This window comes from Centroberyx gerrardi, chromosome 6, assembly GCF_048128805.1.
Source record: "Centroberyx gerrardi isolate f3 chromosome 6, fCenGer3.hap1.cur.20231027, whole genome shotgun sequence".
Taxonomy (NCBI): Eukaryota; Metazoa; Chordata; class Actinopteri; order Beryciformes; family Berycidae; genus Centroberyx; species Centroberyx gerrardi.
Genome location: NC_136002.1, coordinates 16032388 through 16051450, shown reverse-complemented (window position 1 = coordinate 16051450; position 19063 = coordinate 16032388). Strand labels below are relative to the sequence as shown.

General features: G+C 42.6%; 1 protein-coding gene across 1 annotated transcript in view; it reads left to right on the top strand.

The window, feature by feature from the left end:
- Positions 1 to 17841, top strand: part of gucy1a2 (guanylate cyclase 1, soluble, alpha 2) — a 46074-nt gene extending 28233 nt beyond the window's left edge. The window contains exons 5-9 of the mRNA XM_071925778.2: positions 5132 to 5344; positions 6153 to 6425; positions 8322 to 8465; positions 16098 to 16252; positions 17622 to 17841. Of these exons, the coding sequence (XP_071781879.1) occupies positions 5132 to 5344; positions 6153 to 6425; positions 8322 to 8465; positions 16098 to 16252; positions 17622 to 17841 (1005 nt within the window). The remainder of the gene's footprint in view (positions 1 to 5131; positions 5345 to 6152; positions 6426 to 8321; positions 8466 to 16097; positions 16253 to 17621) is intronic.
- The last annotated feature ends 1222 nt before the right edge of the window (positions 17842 to 19063 follow it).

The following is a 19063-nucleotide window of genomic DNA, read 5'->3' as shown; positions in this document are numbered from 1 at the left end:
CACCTCACTTTCTCTCTCCCATCTCTCCACCCCTTCCCCCCTCTCTCTTTCTCTCTCTTTCTCTCCTATCCACCATCCTTCTCTCTTTCTCCTTGCTTCTCTCTCTCCCTCTCTCTCCCTCTGTGCTGTGATGATGGAGATGCAGGCAGAAGGAGAGGAGAGTGCTGAGTTAAAACAGAGACGCACAACTAGGCCAACACAACAGCCTCCAGGGGTGTGTGTGTGTGTGTCTCTCTGTGTGTGTCCACGTCTGTGTGTGTTTATATCTGCCTGTGTGTGCATCAATGTGTGTATGTGTGTGTGTGTGTGTGTGTGTGTGTGTGTGTGTGAGAGAGAGAAAGACAGAGAGAGCCAGAGAGAGAGAATGAGGGTGACAGAAAGAGAGACAGGCACTGACAGCAACAGAGAGATGTAGAGAGATAGAATGACATACAGTATGTACGTGTGTGCATATACACTGAATGTAGATAATATTAGGGACGTCTTCCTGATATTGAGTTGCAGCCCCTTTTTGCACAATCCACATCTCAATTGTGTCAAAGCTTAAAAATCCTTCTCTAACTCATCTGCTTCTCTTTATCTCCATCTCCTCCTTTGTGATTGGTATAGATTTAATAAGGGAAATCAATAAGGGATAGAGACTTCTACCTGGATTCACCTCATTAGTGTACTTCATGAAAAATGTCCCTAATATTTTGTGCATTCAGTGTATATGCAGTATGTGTGAGAGAGACAGACGTAGATATAGAGAGAGGCATTGAAAGGCAGAGAAGATGAGAGACAGAATGAGAGAGGAAGCTAAGTTAGTACAAGCAGCATTACAGCATTACAGTTATTCCACGGCATTCTGGACGGCATTCTGGCTTTCCCGGTTTTATAGTCTCCATGGAGATGGTTGTTAGTATGTCAGGCGTGTAGTCCCTCCCACTCGGCCAGACACAACCTCAGGAAACAGCTGCTCGCATCCTCCCACTGACTCCCACTGCTGACATATATATATATATATATATATATATATACATACATACATATGTGTGTGTGTATGTGTGCGCATGCGTTTGTGTGCGTACACGTGCATGTTTGAGTGGGTGTACTCACGTGATTGTTTCTTAAACTCCCATAGGACACTATGACTACAGCTGTGTATGTCTGTGTATTTGTGTGGCTCTGTGTACAGGTGTAAAGCCCGCTACAACTACAGCTGAATGTGTGTGTGCTATAATGTACGGAGTGACCGCGTCTGGTAAACTGCTGCAGCACACTACATCTATAGCTGAATGTGTGTGTGTTCCTCTGTATGTATTAATGTGTGTTATTGTGTGTGTGACTATCCAAGTGTCACTCAGTAGTACACACTGATTTGGGTGTTTCAGGAGATGGATGTGTCTTGGTACTTGGGCTCTGTGGGTTGAAGGCTGCATATGTGTTTGCATGTGTGTTTACACTTATGTCTGTGTGTCTGAGAAACAGACAGTGTGAGGCAGTGTGTGTGTTTCTGTTGGATAGGGGGGTAATGCTGTGTGTGATTGTGTGTGTGTGTGTGTGTGTGTGTGTGTGTGTGTGGATGTGGATGTAGACTATGTATTATGCAGACCTAGGAGAGCGTTGTGCTATAAATAAAACAGGGCTGCAGTGTGCTCACTGGCGGAATAATCTATCTGACACTATGGAGAGGGAGAGAGAGAGGGAGAAGGAGAAGGAGAAACAGAAAGATGGAGAGGATGGAGAGAGGCTGAGAGACAGACAGATGAAGATGGAGAGAGACGCAGAGAGAGAGAGAGAGAGTAAGGAAAAGAAACACGGACCGGGAGCCAGAGGGAGAGACAGGGAAATCGGAGAGAGAGAGAGAGAGAGAGAGAGAGAGAGAGAGAGGAAGAGGGAGAGAGACAGAGAATAGCTTATCTATCCACAGGGCCTCTCTAGCAGAACTAGTTAGCACTCTGGAACAGCTAATAGTCACATTCAAAGGGGCAGTAATGTCCTTCCTCAACCTCTCCTGGGGTAATTTGCCACCCATGTCCATTTCCATTTTTCTCTTGCATGTCTGCAAGGAATAAGAACTGGCCTGTCTTGTTCACATGTACTCCTGTGAACAAGACCTGTCCTTAACACCTGTGTTAAGGACATTGTGCATGTCCTACACACATTTGTCAACGTGTGAGTGGACGTGAGTGGAAGCTAGTGAAACCAATTCTAATTTATATTTTGCAGATACAATTCCTGATAGTATTGCCTATGTCTGGGCATCTTGCTGCCATGTGGGATGACAAAACTATCTGTATCTTTGTGACAAAATTGCCTTTTAATTTATCCTAAGAAACCCATAGGCTATATTTGTCTACCTTTATATACATATGTATGTTATGAGATTTGTGTTTCAAGGACACCTGGATGGAGTCTGGCTGTTGTGGGGGTCAAACCTGTGACATTATGATCACGGGATTATCTCAATAAGAACTACGCCACCAGCTCACCCTTGTTTTTACAGGCTTTTTACATATAGGTCATGCATTATGCATGAAGCCCAGCCACCCTAAATGAAAATCAAAGCGCCCCCTAAATCATACTAATCTCCAGCTGTTATTTTTGTTATCTGCGCTGTACATATGTGTGTGTGTGTGTGTTTGTGTGTGTTTGTGTGTGTGCAGGTATATGTTCTAAGTCTAAGATATAAATGATTTAGCTGAAAAAGGCACATCATTCATGTGCTAGGGCAGCTATGTGAAACTGAATGACACTGGCCATGGCTCTTGCCATTTTTACTGGCAAAAATAGATGCAGGATGCAGGATGGAAAGCCCCTTGTTAAAATTGACCTTAAAGGAAAAATCCACCCTAAACCACCTTTAACAGTGTTAAAAAACAGCTATTGACAATGTACTGTACCTTGGTCAGGTTTTGGCGTCAGTCCCTCAGAATCAAAGAGCAAAGAATTCTTTCTAGATTCACCATTTTGCATGATGTTCAATAGTCATACAGGGAGAATTGTAGGCAGAGATGCCAATTACTCCACTGACAGTAGTCTCAATAGACCATAATGCAAAACAGCCACAAGACATACTGCGTTTTAAGTAAGGGTGTGGCTACGATCATAGATATGCCCCAATGTCATAAACTAGTTGGCTAGCTAGATATTTATATGCCCATATGCCCACCTTTATTTAAAAGCAGTTCACACCTGTTCACTGGTGGTTGTTGAATGTCATTCTGGGAAATGTATGATATCACCAAATGAAGTAGAAGCAGAGGAGGCAGGTTGAAGGAAAGTGGTATTACAACACTTTCTCACAAAATAACTACTGGAATGCAATGAACATCACAAAAACAGTGTAAGAGTATCTGAGGGTGGATTTTTCCCTTGAAGCAATACACCTTGTTTTTGGCAAATAAGCTATTTTGGTCAACTTTTCAATGCGTGATGAGAATATTGACAGTTTCAGTTTTGTGACCTGTATTTATTTTACTAATTTATCACTGTATGTGTTTAGTGGATAGTATAAGCTGGCATCAAAAAATTGAGAAAAGGTACCTGAGTGTATTTCATCCTCTGCAGAGATTGATCGAAGAGTTTATTTGCAAAGAAGTTGCTCTATTGCTTTAAAATTTCACCATTTCAGCAAATAATCAACAATCATCTGTGGTCAGGAAAGCATTAGCTGTCCCCAATTAAGCAGTTTAATTTTAGTGTGTGTGTGAGTATACATATTGATGTACACATATCAATGTTATGGGTCTGTCGATGCCCTGTATACGTGCAGAGCACACAGGTGAGAGGAAAGAAAGTATCAGGTGGACTAGACCTCCATAGCAACCAGATGGCTAATAAAAGAACATAAACTACCATGAACAACTCTCACTGTCTCACTTTCTCTCTCATCCCCCCTTTCCTCTGGCTCATTCTGTCTCTGCTATTTCTTGATTTGCTTACATACAATAATACTGTGTTTTATTGTATTACTGTTATTATTAGTAATAGTATTTCTATTAGTAGTAGTCGTAATTGTGTGGTAGCAGCACCAGCAGTAGTGGTAGTCATATTATTTCTATTCTCTCTATTTTCAGGCCATCTTATAGGACCACAAAGTATATTTAGGACTACAAAATACGGTCACATCTGTTACCAAGACATTATAGGAGGGGTCTCAGATGGTAAAACTTTATCCAGTCATTCATTGGGGGAGTTTCATTTTCAATCTTCCTCTCTTTCTCTCAAATGATTGAGTCAAATGATATTGAATAGCATTTCTGATGCCTCTTCTCCCTCCCCCACCACTCTCTGTCTCAGGGTTTTCCTTTTCTTTATCACCACCCCCTTTCCAGTCTAGTTTATTTGTGTAGCCCTTAATAACAGTTACAATTTCAAAGGGATTCACAATGCCCACATTTAGAAACAATATCTTATAACGGCACTACCCTCCCTTAGACCCTCAACGAGAACAAGGAAAAACTCCCATGAAAGCCTCATTAGGAAAACAAAAGTGGAATAAACCTTGGCAAGAGCCTCACAGAGAGGGATCCCCCTTCCAGGATGGTCAAGTGTGCAACAGGTGTCAAGAGTGGGCAAACACAGATTAAATGTTGATAACAAAATGAACATTCACACAGAATAATAAAATACAATAACAAAATAAACAGAATAAACAGAATAACAACACTTGAATGAATATCTGGATCTGGCACAGGGGCATCAACGCCAATTTGGTCACCATCGTCAATGTTGTCATCAAGGTCATCATAAGAATGACAGCTGCTGCAGGGATGGCAGTGCCGCCTGGGTCTCCATGAACAACAACAACCACCAGATGCAAAGAGGGAGAGAGAGTCGAGGATCAAACTGATGCTGCCCAACTGCAGCCACAACCTGGAATGAAAAGAGATGCGCCTATACACACAGCAGTCAAACTCATTCGCTTTCTTCCTCTCTCACTGCCTTTTGTTCACCAAGTGATTGATGCTGCCTCCATTCATTTTCTATGAGATGTGAGCAGTTCACTGCGCAGGGCATGCTGGGATAGCTTGTGGTGTGAACCAAGCACGGGGAGGGAAAAAAGTTGAGTACAAGTCAATTTTATGTAAATGAGCGCGGTGTTCACTACTGGGTTTCTCTCCCATCTGATTGCCCTCTCCCCCAGGTGATGGAGTTGAAGGGTCAGATGATCCATGTACCCGAGTCCTGCTCCTTGATGTTCCTGGGCTCGCCGCGTGTTGATAAGCTGGAGGAACTGATGGGCAGGGGCCTCCACCTGTCAGACATCCCCATCCACGATGCCACACGGGACGTCATCCTGGTGGGGGAGCAGGCCAAGGCCCAGGATGGCCTAAAGAAGAGGATGGACAAACTCAAGGTAAAAGGGCTTGATTTACCACTGTCATTAACCCTATCTCTGTGTACAGACAGCCCACCCCGTTGGATCAACTAACTGGGTCAATCCATTAGAGCAGGGCAACTGAACTCATCTAATGTGGTGATGGTTGACCAGTTTGTCATTGTCAGCTGAAGAGTAGCCAATCAGACTTTTTGCTTCCTTGTTGCTTTGTTTTTCAGTGAAAACATATTCCACCTGCTGGTACTGTCTGACCAGAATGGATAATGCAAACTGTTTTTTTTTGCTATGACCCACAATTAGACATTTAGCTATTATGTAATACCAAAAATCCCCCAGACATAGTATGTATGCATGGTAAATCTCTGTTTTGTGGTTGGTTTCCTATCAGGTGCGGAAATCTGCCAACTGGAAGTAACTCTTCCTCATAACTTGCTGTCAAAGTATCCTTGAGCAAGTCACAGAGTCTTGACCCGCTCCCATGCAGCTGCTCACTGGCCAACAGTGTGGCGTCACTCTCTCTCCTACTGCAACTACTGCCCTAGGCCATTGTTATAAATAGTTACTGTATGTCTTAGTCTACTTGCCTGCCCAAATAATGGTATAGTAGTGTATCAGACAGACTCAGGCATAGAGAAACTCGCCCACACACAAATAAGCCTATGCACAAATATCACAAATAAAATAAAATTTATTCCGCAAATAGATTCACATGTACCAGCAATCTGAATTTGGTACAGTACCCCTTCAACATCATTGTCATCAATACCTTCATCAAAGCAAATCACACAGAACAAATCGATCTCCCTCCTCCCCCCCTCTCTCCCAGGCCACATTGGAGCGGACTCACCAAGCATTGGAGGAGGAAAAGCGGAGAACCGTGGATCTCCTCTACTCCATATTTCCGGGCGATGTGGCCCAGAAACTGTGGCAGGGTCAGCCCGTGCCCGCACGCAAATTTGATGATGTCACCATGCTGTTCTCGGACATCGTGGGCTTTACCGCCGTGTGCGCCCAGTGCACACCCATGCAGGTCATCTCCATGCTGAACGAGCTGTACACGCGCTTCGACTACCAGTGTGGCATTCTGGACGTTTATAAGGTCGGTAGACAGACACAGACACACACATATACACACACACACACATACACACACTTTCTCCTTCACTACACACAATCTATAAGGTACATGATATGGATATTTGGAAGGCATAGTATATGTGTTTTTGTGTGCACTCAGATAAACAAAGGTACACTCATGGGTCTGCAGATATATGGTCATAAGCACACACATACTCAGATACCGTGTGTGTGTGTGTGTGTGTGTGTGGAAAAAGTAACTGATTAATGGCTAATCTGTGGGAGCTTAACAACGATGTGTCAATATTGTTCCTCTGACAGTGTGGCTGGGCAGAGCAGGGCCTAGTTACAGGGCCTAGTTACAGCCATCCCTCTGTGCATCCTTCCTTCCTTCCTTCCTTTCTATCTATTTTCCTTAAGAGCCCACTGGCTTCAACAGCCTCCTACTTTTATCCATCCTCTCATCCATCTCTGTCTTTCTTTCTTTCTTTCTTTCTTTCTTTCTCCCTGACTAACTACCCTCTGCCTTTGCTTCCTTCTCTTTACTTCCCCTTGCACCCCATCTTGTTTACTCTTCCCTAGCCCTGTGTTTTTTCTCCTCATTTTCACCCTTTCTTTCCTTCCTTCCTCTCTCCTTGATCTTCACTTCTTGATCCTTCTGACAACACTATATCCTTGCCACCTTCCCATATAAACTTGCTTTTCTTCTATGTGTTATCTATCAGAAATGTCAGATATGAGATGGAAAATAGAGAGGCAGGCAGTGAGATTGAGTGTAGAGAGCGATTATGTGTATGAGAGTCAAAGAATGAGAGCTCTGTGTGTGTGTGTGTGTGTGTGTGTGTGTGTGTGTGTGTGTGTGTGTGTGCAAGAGAGAGAAAGAGAGAACAGGAGGACGTGGAGAGGAGAGGGAGAGAGTCACCCATATGTTGCCATTGTCATGGTTACTCTGTCTAAATGACTGAACTGGTGGTAAATGAGAGCAGTTTGTCTCCTTGTTTTTTCACTCCGCTCTCTTTGTTCATTTCTTTTCCTCCTCACTCTCGCTATCTCTCTTTTCTTTCATCAGGGCTTTGTCAACTGTCATGACACGTAGCCCACTCTTTCAACTGTGGGAAATATGGCAACACACACATGAAAATGGCATTCCTTATTTGCTTTATTCACCTGGATTCAGTATGAATTTGGCTATGGGCAATAATTCTTGAACGGTGAAAGATTTGTCATTCTATCTCATTTGTCAGGTCTTCTATAAAAATCATGATTGGCTGAATCTAATAACATTTAATAAGCTATCTTGATTTAGGTTTTAGTGATTATGAGCGCTATCTCTGATCATTGTAGTTGGAATCTGGGAGTGGTTTCCCTTTGCTAAAGCTCCTTTGCAATGGGGAAAGGAAGTCTTTAGTTGACTCTGACTCCCATATCTTATAACAGTTGAGAATTTCATTCAAACATAAAATTTTAGTGTCACAATTTTAAAATTATAAAAATGACTGGTGGAAATCAATTTGTAATTACAATCATATGACTTTGAGGTCAAAAGCTTTTTTTGTCCATGGTTGTTTTCTTGTTTCATTTTGAACAAATTCAATTAACAGATCGCTTTACTCCCATATGCTTTAGACATTACCACGACGGTGGTTAAAATGACTGAATTTGTCAATTAATTGTGAGTTTATTTATTGTTTTATTATTACAATAATGCATTTTTTTTTTTTGGGGGGGGGTTCTTTAAGTAGTGTTTGTATAGTAAAGTTATAACATTACAGTGAGGGGTGTGTCCAATTCCTACCACCCAGTGGAGGTGGTGTGAGTAATCAAAAGGCTTCCCAAGGCTTACCAAGGCATATCAAATTAACTCATGCCAAATTCCTTATGCCCCTCCTCCCCATCGTCTCCTCCAATTCCCATACAGATCGAGACGATAGGTGACGCCTACTGTGTAGCAGGCGGACTCCACAAGAAGATTGACAGCCATGCTAAGCCAATCGCACACATGGCTCTGAAGATGATGGAGCTTTCAGAGGAAGTGCTGACGCCTGATGGAAAACCCATCAAGGTGAGTTTCCATTGGTCGGAAGGATGACGACCATGATGATTATGGTGATGATGATGATGATGATGATAATGATGAGTTTGATAGGGCAGTGCTAATGTTGGTACTGCACTCTTCCTCTTGGTAGTGCAGCAGCAGTGCAAGCAGCCTGTAATCCATGGCTACATTTGCAATGTGCAGTGATGTGAAAATGTTATTCTATTAACTGTGGTCTATTGTTGGATTTCCCTTGCTGATACATGGAATTAGAAGCCTTTTAACTGCAAATTAGACTATGCAGGGAATTCTGTCTGACAGCTCATACATGTCTCATAGTTGTAATATTATGTAGCTCTGTGCCTCAATGTAAATTGGCCATCTGGACATTTCACTAACTTGGACACTCTCCATTCCTGAGGGGTTTGGCTTGGCAAGGTATTACTTTAACATCACTGCTTTCTCCACATGTTGGTGTGTATCTTCGAGAAGACAGACAAGTGCGCTTCTCAGAGTTCTTGGCTGGGTGCTCTGCCTCAAGCAAATAGTAGAACAGTAGGGATTGTTCTGGTGTGTATCTTCTTGGGTGAACAAGGCCCATGTCCTCATTCTAAGGCAAGCTGGATTTAGCCTCTGTAGCTAAAAGGCTTTTATACAGTGTGACTGTCCCATACACTGGCACTGGGCACCCTGATGACTCAGAGGGCTAAGCTTCTGTACATGCTATGGTGTGCTCACATATTGTGGGTTTGAAATCAGCTCATCACTTTTGTCAAGTCATTCTCTCTCTTCTTACCCATCTTCCATGTCACTCTTCACTGTGTGCAGTGTGATCTTGTGAAGCAAAAATGCCTTCCATCCTTCCTTCCATCCTTCCTTTCTTCCTTCCTTCCTTCCTTCCTTCCTTCCTTCCTTCCTTCCTTCATCATTCAATTCAAGCAGGCAAAACTACAAACATCAACGGAAACACTTTAAATCTACTGGACGTATAAATGGCCTATATTTTTGAAATGATATCACACAATAATCCACATAAAGTTTATTGCTGCATGAGATCCAGTAGTTCCCGCGGATCCCCTCCCACAGTGCAAAGATGATCATTACCGGTAAAAGGTGGATAAAGAAGCTTGTGGAAATTGATCATGATTAATTCCATCCCGGCTCCGCTACGGCATTTTTAGCCGGATCAGCTGTGTAAAAACGGCTTCTGATGTGCTGTAGCGCTGCTCGTCTTTTAGCACTGTACCACAGGGACCAAACTCAGGTGTTGGCACACTTGATTAGGCCACAGTAATTTGCTGAATGTTTTGGTGAATGTCTGGTTGTTTATGCATTTCCTCTCCTGCTTCGTCCCTATAACTTTACCTCCCTCTGCTCATCTTCCTCTTTTCGCTTTGGTTTTGCACATCTCTCTTCTGTCTCTCATTCTGGCTCTCATTTTTGTCTACAATTCTGTCTCCAACTAAAGTTGAATGAGCTGTCTTGTTGGTTGTCTGACTATCTGACTGCATGTGTTTACGTGAACCTGTGTGTGTGTGTGTGTGTGTGTGTGTGTGTGTGTGTGCGTGTGCGTGCATGTGTGTCAGTCCAAATATGTGTGCATGTGTGCCTAAAAGAGTGGAGAATACTAACATAGGATGCTGACTGAGGCAGTTCAAATCAGGCCACTGACAATGCAAACTGTTTACAACAGCACTCTGCTGACTCTCACAATGATTCCTCAAATCTCCTGGTTAGTAAAGAGGATTTACCACTAGCCTGGCCTAAAAAATACTAGCTTCCCTGGAAGCATGCTTGGAAGTGAGATAGGTTCTTAAATCCAAGGGCAGAATTTTGGACAGCATTCTGGGCAACTCTGATGAGCCACAGTGCCCAAGTTGCCTTGGCATTGTTGCTTTAATCACACATAAACTTGCCAGCAAACATATAGAAACATATATGAATTCCTGACAATGTTAACATTCTCCACTACTTTTGCTTTTAGACAATAGCACAATATCATACTGCAGTTCTCATGCAAGCCTGACGTGGTGTGTGTGTGTTTGTGTGTGTGTATGTGTGTGTGTGTGTGTGTGTGTGTGTGTGTCTTTCTGTCAGTGTTTGGGTGTATCTACATGTGTGTGTGCCTGTCTGGTTCCAAATGTATGTGCTTGGGTATTTGCACAAAATTGACTTGTTCTGAATGCACATCGACGGTCAAGGCAATAGCACTGCAGACTGCGTTGTGTGCAGTTGCCATGGTGACAACAGAGCACATTCTTGCCTGGAAGGGTTTATGTTGTAACTGACAGACGTTTTGCTGTTAAAGATCTTTGAGCAAGCTGCTGTTAAGACTGGCATTAGCCTGTAGTAGTGGATGGATGGATGGATGGATGGATGGATTTAAAGAGTTACTATCATTTGAGGATGGTATCAACTAATATTCACTTTCATAAAGAGAGAGAGAGAGAGAGATTGACAGCGAGATGACAAACTGGCAGGGGTCAAGAAAGAAAAAGATAGGGAAAGAAAGAGAGGGAGAGTCTGTGTGAAAGAGACTAGTAATTTTAATTTGTTGCTGTTGATGGATGAATGGAGGGTGTTTTGATGAAAAGAGGTGAGGGGGCATTTGTATTCTCTTCCAGCCAGCTGCATGTGTCATTTAACCAAAAAAAACACAAAGTCAACACTGGGGGCAAAACACAGCACCATGCTGTGTGTGTGTGTGTGTGTGTGTGTGTGTGTGTGCATGCGTGCTTGTGTTTCTTGATGTAGTTGCATGAGGTGCATTGTGTTTATAGTGGGGGAGTCTGTGTCTGTATGTGTAGTGTGTGGGTGTGTGATGTTTCTGATGTGTGTGTTTTAATATGTGTACTTGCATCTGAGTGTGTGTGTGTGTGTGTGTGTCTGCGTGCTCGCTCCTGATTGTTTTTAACTGGCCAACCTTTGTATCTTCTCTCCTAACAACTCAGTGATAAAAATAACCACTACAGTCCTCTCTGTCTCTCCCTCCCCGTCCCTCTCTCTCCCTCTCTCTATCCTTTTCTTTCTCTACTCTCTGTCTCCCTGCCCCCCTCTCTCTCTCTCTCCCTCCATCTCTCTCTCTCTGTCTTGCCCTCCCCTTTCTCTTTTTCCCTGTCTTTTCCTCTTTTCTATTCTTGTCTCTGTCTCTCTTTCTCCATCTCTCCATTCTGTGTTGCATCACGATGTGCAGGGAGGGAAAGATTAGCTGTGTGTGTGTGTGTATGTGTGTGTGTGTGTGTGTGTGTGTGTGTGTGTGTGTATGCATGCACATGCGTGTGCTTCATTCACCTCCCACAACCCCCGAGGGTTGTGTGATTGACATCTCTGTTGTTATGACGATGTTGCAGGAAACAGTTTCATGGTGGGTCATTTTAGCCTGTAGTTTGTTAGGTCTGCCATGTACATGTACTGTATGTTTCCCTAGCCTTCAGCTATCTGCGATATATCAAGTTCACTCTGCAACTTCTCACTTGTTCTTTGCAAATTATGCCCATCAGGGTTGTTGTTTGCATGCTTGCAATGTTATATTTCAAGCACTTATGTTTCTTAAAGGTGCACTGACATGGCTTTGGTAAAAACATGTATTCCGATTATCAGCTGCAATAGAAAAACGGCACACTTACTATAAAGAACTAATGTAGAACTGTACAGTTTTGACTGTACTCAACTGTTTGAATAACTGCAATGACATTAGATTCAGACGCTGCTTTGAGGGACTGAGTGTAGAACCACCTACTTCTCCAACATATGAGTCAAATACACTGAAGGTTATCAGGTAACAGTATCTTGGCAGAATATCATGCAGGCCTACTATCTTTTATGACTCATCAAAATTGTGACATGAATCTTTGAGTCTTAATAACCCACACAATTTTTCATTGTTAAAATAGGTGTTAAATCCACGTTAGTTGTGGAGCTGTGTGTATTGGTATTGTCACACACTTTTTATGGTTTATTTTACTGCCTATTTAAGTGGGGTTTGCAGTGCATAGGGCAATACAATGAGTGTCACAAAGTTTGGACAATATTCGCAGTATTCAAAGTATTTGAGATTCAATTTTGTATTTGTTGTATTCTGTGACAATGTACCTGACTCCATCCAAATTGTACTGAACTCATCAACTGTTCCATGCAGGCTCAAACAATCACTCGATTGTTATTACCTCCGCCAAGGAGGTTATGTTTTTGGTGCCGTTTGTTTGTTTGTTTGTCTGTTAGCAGGATTACGGAAAAACTACCTGCCCGATTTTCATGAAACTTTGTGGAAGGGTGTAGCATGGGCCAAGGAAGAACCCATTAAATTTTGGAGCCGATCCGGATCCGACTCACGAACAAGCAATAATAGCACAAACCTTGGTGGAGGTCTGCGCTCTCCGAGTGCCCTTCTAGTTGGTATTAGTATTAGTATTGTCATACTATTGGCAAAGGCAAAGGATGAAGGGTTGGGTTTAATACAAATGTGAATGTGTGTGTGTGTGTGTGTGTGTGTGTATGTGAGATGAGCTACTCTTTTGCAGAAACGGATAGAGGATATGAATTAGGGAGGGACTGAAAGAGGGATAATTGAGGGAATTCAGCACAAACCTCTCATCTGTATAGAACGAGAAGGCATATGATTTATTTATGTCTGTGTTGAGTCCAGTCTCTGTCAAGGTGACCCTTCACTCTTGGGCTGCCTTGGTGGCTTAACAGGATAAGGTGCATACTTGCAAGGTCATGGGTTATAAAAATCATAAAATTATAAAAGTAATCTTTCAGAAACTGACATTACAGAGACAGAGAAGGAAAGAGAGAAACAACACATGCAATTTGTTTATGATATATATTCTGTCCACTCTGTTTATACCTCTTCGGTTCTTCATTTTACTGTATTCATTAATTTTAACAGAGAGAAACAGAGTTAGAGAGAGAGACAGAAACAGAGATAGACTGGTAGCTACTGTATAACAGACAGGACAGGACTGTTCTGTGTACTGCTGTGCTCCTACCACTGTCCATTTGTCTAGAAATAGAAAGGCCTTGCCAAGCACTTTTGCCCTGCTCTCACTCTCTCTCCTCCTTTTCTACCTCTCTTCCCCTCGTTTTGGTACAAAGGAGAGTTATAGAGATGTTCAACACTTCAGGATGATAAATGCTCTTCAGTGAGTGCACTCACCACCGGCCAATGCTGTGCTGTTATGCAAACTAGCATCGGAGCTGAGAGAGAGAATTGAGAGAAATGGGCAGCGAGGGAGGAATGGAGAGAGTGATCCAGAGAGATGGACAGAGACAGATAAAGAGAAACAAAAGAATTGTTTGTATTATTGATCTATATTACTGTTTTAGCTTCAGGCCCTCAGAATACTATTTGTGTGTGTGTGTGTGTGTGTGTGTGTGTGTGTGTATATATTACACCTAGCTTACTACTGCATCTTTGAGATCACCATCCAGCCTTGCATGCTCAAGTCAAGGTAATAAAAGAAACTGAGTTGAAAAATGTTTACCTTGGTGGCAGGTTGCTTAATGAAAGGCTTTCAATGTTATGTAACCCAACATCAACAAAGCAGGAATTGGAGTATTGCAGGGTCCATCAATTACTTTGCATTTTAAGAAGCTCACCAAAGCAGCACGCAATCTAGTCCAAACAAAGTTGAAGTAGTCCATCATTTCTTCTCGTTACAAGTCATTTGGTGCAATCATTTCCTATTTGCTCGTTCCCATCTGTATTGATTAAATGGTTTTATGTTTTCAAAAGGCAGCTACTGTGAATCCTAAAAAGGCAACTACATACTTTTTCCCACCGTATTTAAATGTGTTTTCAATGTTGTGAAATGTTAATTAGAAAATGCTCATTTGATTTTCCCCATCCTGAGTGTTTTATAAATAAATAACGGCATAATAATTGTAATACCTTGAAATCGTTTTTCCTCAGACTATATTCGACCATCAAAATCTCATAACATTGCATTTCTACTGTGTGTGTGTTCATGTGTGTGATGCTTTGTTTTCGACAGCTATATCAAACCACATAACAACTCCCCTCTGTCTCTATCCCTGTCTTTCTCTCTCTTTATACTCTCCTTTCAGCATGGCCAGGGGGTTAATAGAACTTGATTGGTTGGCTGTGTTGTGCGCCCTTTGCTGATTGGTTCGTTGAGGGCCATGTGCTCTGGATGCTGACTCATAGAGAAAAGGAGGGGGAGGGTATATCAGTGTATCTGTGTGTGTTTGTGTTTTGAGAGTAAGAAAGAAAGAGAAGGAGAGGGGGCACTGGATGCATGTTTGTTTTGTGTGTGTGTGTGTGTGTGTGTGTGTTATATTGTAGAGACAGACAGACAAGCATATGGCCATCTGTAAGCAGCTCAGCTCAAAAAGGGGTCAGACTAGTGCACCCATCACCCCTTTCTTTCTCTTTCTATCTCTCTCTTTCTCTCTCTCTCGCCTTATCTGTCTCTCTGTCTTCCCTCTCTCTGTGTCTAGATTTTGCCATCTAATTATAGGTGTATTCTTTTCTCTATCTCTCTTGCTGTCCTTCTGTCTGTCTCTACTCTCTCTACCTCCCCCCCCCCCATCTGTTGTTGCCATGGCTACCTCACGGTGTGCTGGCATGCACTGAGTGGCGTTGGCTACCTAGGTGATGAGATGCTGAAGTGGATCATTAGAAATCTACTGGGATCCATTGGCATTAGTGTGCTTGTGCGTGCATGTGTGTGAGTGTGTGTGTGTGTGTAATGACTTGTCCCCAAGTGGATGGAACCAATAGTCGGTCGAGTGGCATTGAAGTGAAATGGTCATATTGGAATGATGGCTATATAGCTAACGCTCCGCCTCGAGGCATTTATAGATTCATAGTTTATCCAGATTGTATTATGGGCTCCATGTTGCTGTCCTATATCTGTTAGCGAGAGGAACTGGCAACAATTTTGTAACATTTCCCTCCCTGATATCGCTATTTCAAGGCTCCCAACGTTCTAAAAATCAGCTGGCACAGAACCTCAGATTAGTCAACAACAACAGCCGCGGGGCAGCAATATGGAACTAAGAGTGCTGCCATTCCCATTCAACGGTGCAATGCATTTCTGGTTCAAAGCAAGACAGCTTTTGCACTGCAGGAAGGGCTGAAAGAATGGAATGACATGTTCCAAGTTCAAGTTCATTTATTTATATAGCCATTTATCACAAGCATGTCTCAAAGGTTATTTATGAACATTTACAGCAGTGTAAAGCAGGTGGTCATGTGTGTTATGGCACCGTTCAGTATGTGACAGGTTCAACAGGTTGCTCAGATTTTGCTCACATTGTTTACAGATCTTCAGAACCAAATAAAAAAAGATATGGTCAGGCTCGCTATGTGATCAGAAATGTACGTAGTCTAGACGCAATCCAGCCACAGTGCAAATACATGAAGAGATGATGAGGGAGAGTGGGAAAAAGCAATGCAGACACAAATTTAAACAAATATAGCCACAGGAGACACATAACCTCCATTTTCAGGCCCACTGTGGACATTTGAGCTGTCGAGGAATGAAGCATCATCAAACAGAATACCACTATCTGAACTGTTTGAAACTCACAGGTTGTGTTATTGCTCTACCTAATCTCTCTCCCCTCCTGCCTTTTTCTCTCTTCCATCTCCTTCCATCCCCCTCTTCCTCGTTCCCTCCCTCTCTCCCTCAGCTAAGAATAGGTATCCATACAGGCTCGGTGCTGGCAGGCGTGGTGGGGGTTAAAATGCCACGCTACTGCCTGTTTGGGAACAATGTGACACTGGCCAGCAAGTTTGAATCTGGGAGCCATCCAAGATGTATCAACGTCAGTCCCACAACTTACCAGTGAGTGTTTACACATACTGTACACACATGGACACACAGGCATGAACACAAACACACACGCCCGGGTAAAATATTATGGACACAAGCATGCATATATACATGAACAGATTCACATAAACGCGCACACACACACATAAATAGTGACTTTGAGAGATCTTACTACTGCCTTTCTGTCACTTACTTTCCTCTGTCCTCTCTCTCTGCCTTTCACTTAATTTTTTCTTTTCTCTCTCATTTAATCTTATTCTGTTTTTCTCTTTCTCTATCCTCGCTGTTTTTCTACCTTTCTCTCTCTTTTTCTTCCTGTCTCTTTATTTCTGTCTCTCTCTCTTTTTCTGTGCCTCTAAACCATGAATGATGAGTAAGAGTCATATGGGTTGCCATGGTTACCTCACTGTGCGTGTGTGTGTAATACATATATATGTATATGTACACATATATAATATATTATACTATATAATGTATTAAAACATTATATATTATATTATTTAGTATAATATAATGTGTATAATACTAAATTACATATTCAAATTCTTCATACTTTGCAGCGTGCTTCTTGTTACTACACAAAACTATGACAATTGTTAGGTGTGTGTGCGGTTGTGTGTGTGTGTGTGTGTGTGTGTGTGTGTGTGTGTGTGTGTGTTTGCATGGCCAATGACTAATTATGTTTGCTATATTGGATCTTATCTCAGTCTAAACAAAGCTGTGTTACAACAGAGAGATTAAGCTGTGGACACACACACACACACACACACACACAGTCTTACTTAAGTCACTTTTGGGGTATTTACATAGACTTACATTCATTTCCTGGAGACTTACCCTAACACTAACCATAACCACTACTTGCCAAACCTAACCCTTACCCTAACCTTAACCTAACCCTAACCTTAACCACTGACCCAAAAATCAGCTTTTTACCAACTGGGGACACGGCTTTTGTCCCCAATTGCACAAGCCGTCCCCAGTCAACTGGTCTTAAGTCTGGTGTGTGTCCCTGAAAGTGACTTAAGTCATACCCAAACACACACACATACACACACACACATACACAGAAACACATACACACAAAACAGGAATTGTTCTGTTATTTTCAAAAATGATGTAGTCATTCATGTGCTTTAACGTCTTTACTTTTATTTTTGTCTTCCTCTCTTCTCTCCTCCTCTTTTTGATTCTTTCTTTTCTCCTCACTCTTTTCATCAACTTATTTATTTTCCTCTTTTCTCTCTCTCCTCTCCTTTTATGTCTCTTCCACTCTTCTTCTCTCCTCCTCCCTCATTTCATCTCTTCCCTTTTCTTCTACTTTCCTCTAATCTTACCTCCTCTCCTGCCCTCTCTTCTCATCTCTTCCTCATTTTCTCAGGTTGCTGAAAGACGACCGCTCTTTTTCATTTGTCCCTCGTTCGCGGTTGGAGCTCCCAGACAATTTTCCCAAAGAGATCCCAGGAACGTGTTACTTCCTGGAGGCGGGGACATCTCACAGCCACGCCTCACTGACCAGCTCTCGCTCCGCCCCCCCAGCCTCTATGAGGAAAGTCTCCTACAGCATTGGGACCATGTTTCTACGAGAAACAAGTTTATAGGTCCCATGTACAGACTGGGATATACGGATATTAATGATGTGATAGGCTGGATTCAAACCTGTGGGATGCCCTGAACATGCGGGAAAACACACACACACAGATCTATGGATATGCCAATGCATTATGTGAAAGGTTGGATTTGAACCTGTGGGATGGCCTACATGGGCGAAACCAAACATATGCTCGCTCGTCAAAGGTGAAAACAAGATGCCCTCCTGACCAAGGGAGTTTTGGCTTGCAATTCTTCAGGCAGGGCAACTGTGCTACATATTCTCACATGGAACTTTCATGAGTTGCCCAACAGTTGCCCAAGGAAGTTTACTGATGGGGGAAATCAGTGGAGGAACTTAAGTATGAAGTATTACCTAGCTGCATTCCCCAGCCCCAGTCTCAGCTCCAGACTGAGCTCCAGTCCCAGCTCTCTCCACCGGTCCTCTCCCCCAGACTGATACCCTAACCCTAGTCTAAAGGCAATGATGCAGGGGCAAACTTTGAGAGGCTATCAAAATGGCCAATATCATCATCAGCAATGGAATTGGGTAAATGGGTGATGTGATAACAAAGCGCGGGCAATGGGGAACCAAGTTTCATGAAATACTTTTTGAAGATGGCAAAATTGCCTCAAAATGTTTGCTGTGTATCATGGCCTCTTGCACAACGAAGGAATGATACCAACCCCTTCCTCCCTTTCCAGCTGTCCCCCAGTCATGCCATGTTTTACCAAACATACGCCCAACCTCTGCTGCTCATGACATCAATCCTTCATCCTTGAACCGGCTGGATGGGGCTGGGGAGAGACAGAAGAGAAGCATAAACAAGGAGATGGGTCTGAAAAAAGGGACATCAAAGGACAAATGCCAAAAACACTAATGCTAAGCTGATCTTGGAGCCTTTTCTGCTTTTAACCCACAGTGAACTATAACCATGGACAACAACAATCTAGCCATTTCATTGCACGTACTCTGTTTAGGACTGAAAACTACTCCCAGCTCAGTGCCTTTTTACTGCTCAGACCAGGACAAAATACAAGATGAATCCATTTTGAATATTTGAAGAAAAAAAAAGAAAAAAGACATGAGGAGCGCTTCATTTATCTTATTTTAGAAGCTCCACTTGTTTTAAGATATTTTTATGACATTTCTGCATAGTTAGATAGAATACACTGGAGAGTAACAAGAAAGATTAGAGAGAGGGATTGACATGTGCCAAAGGTTATGAGCCA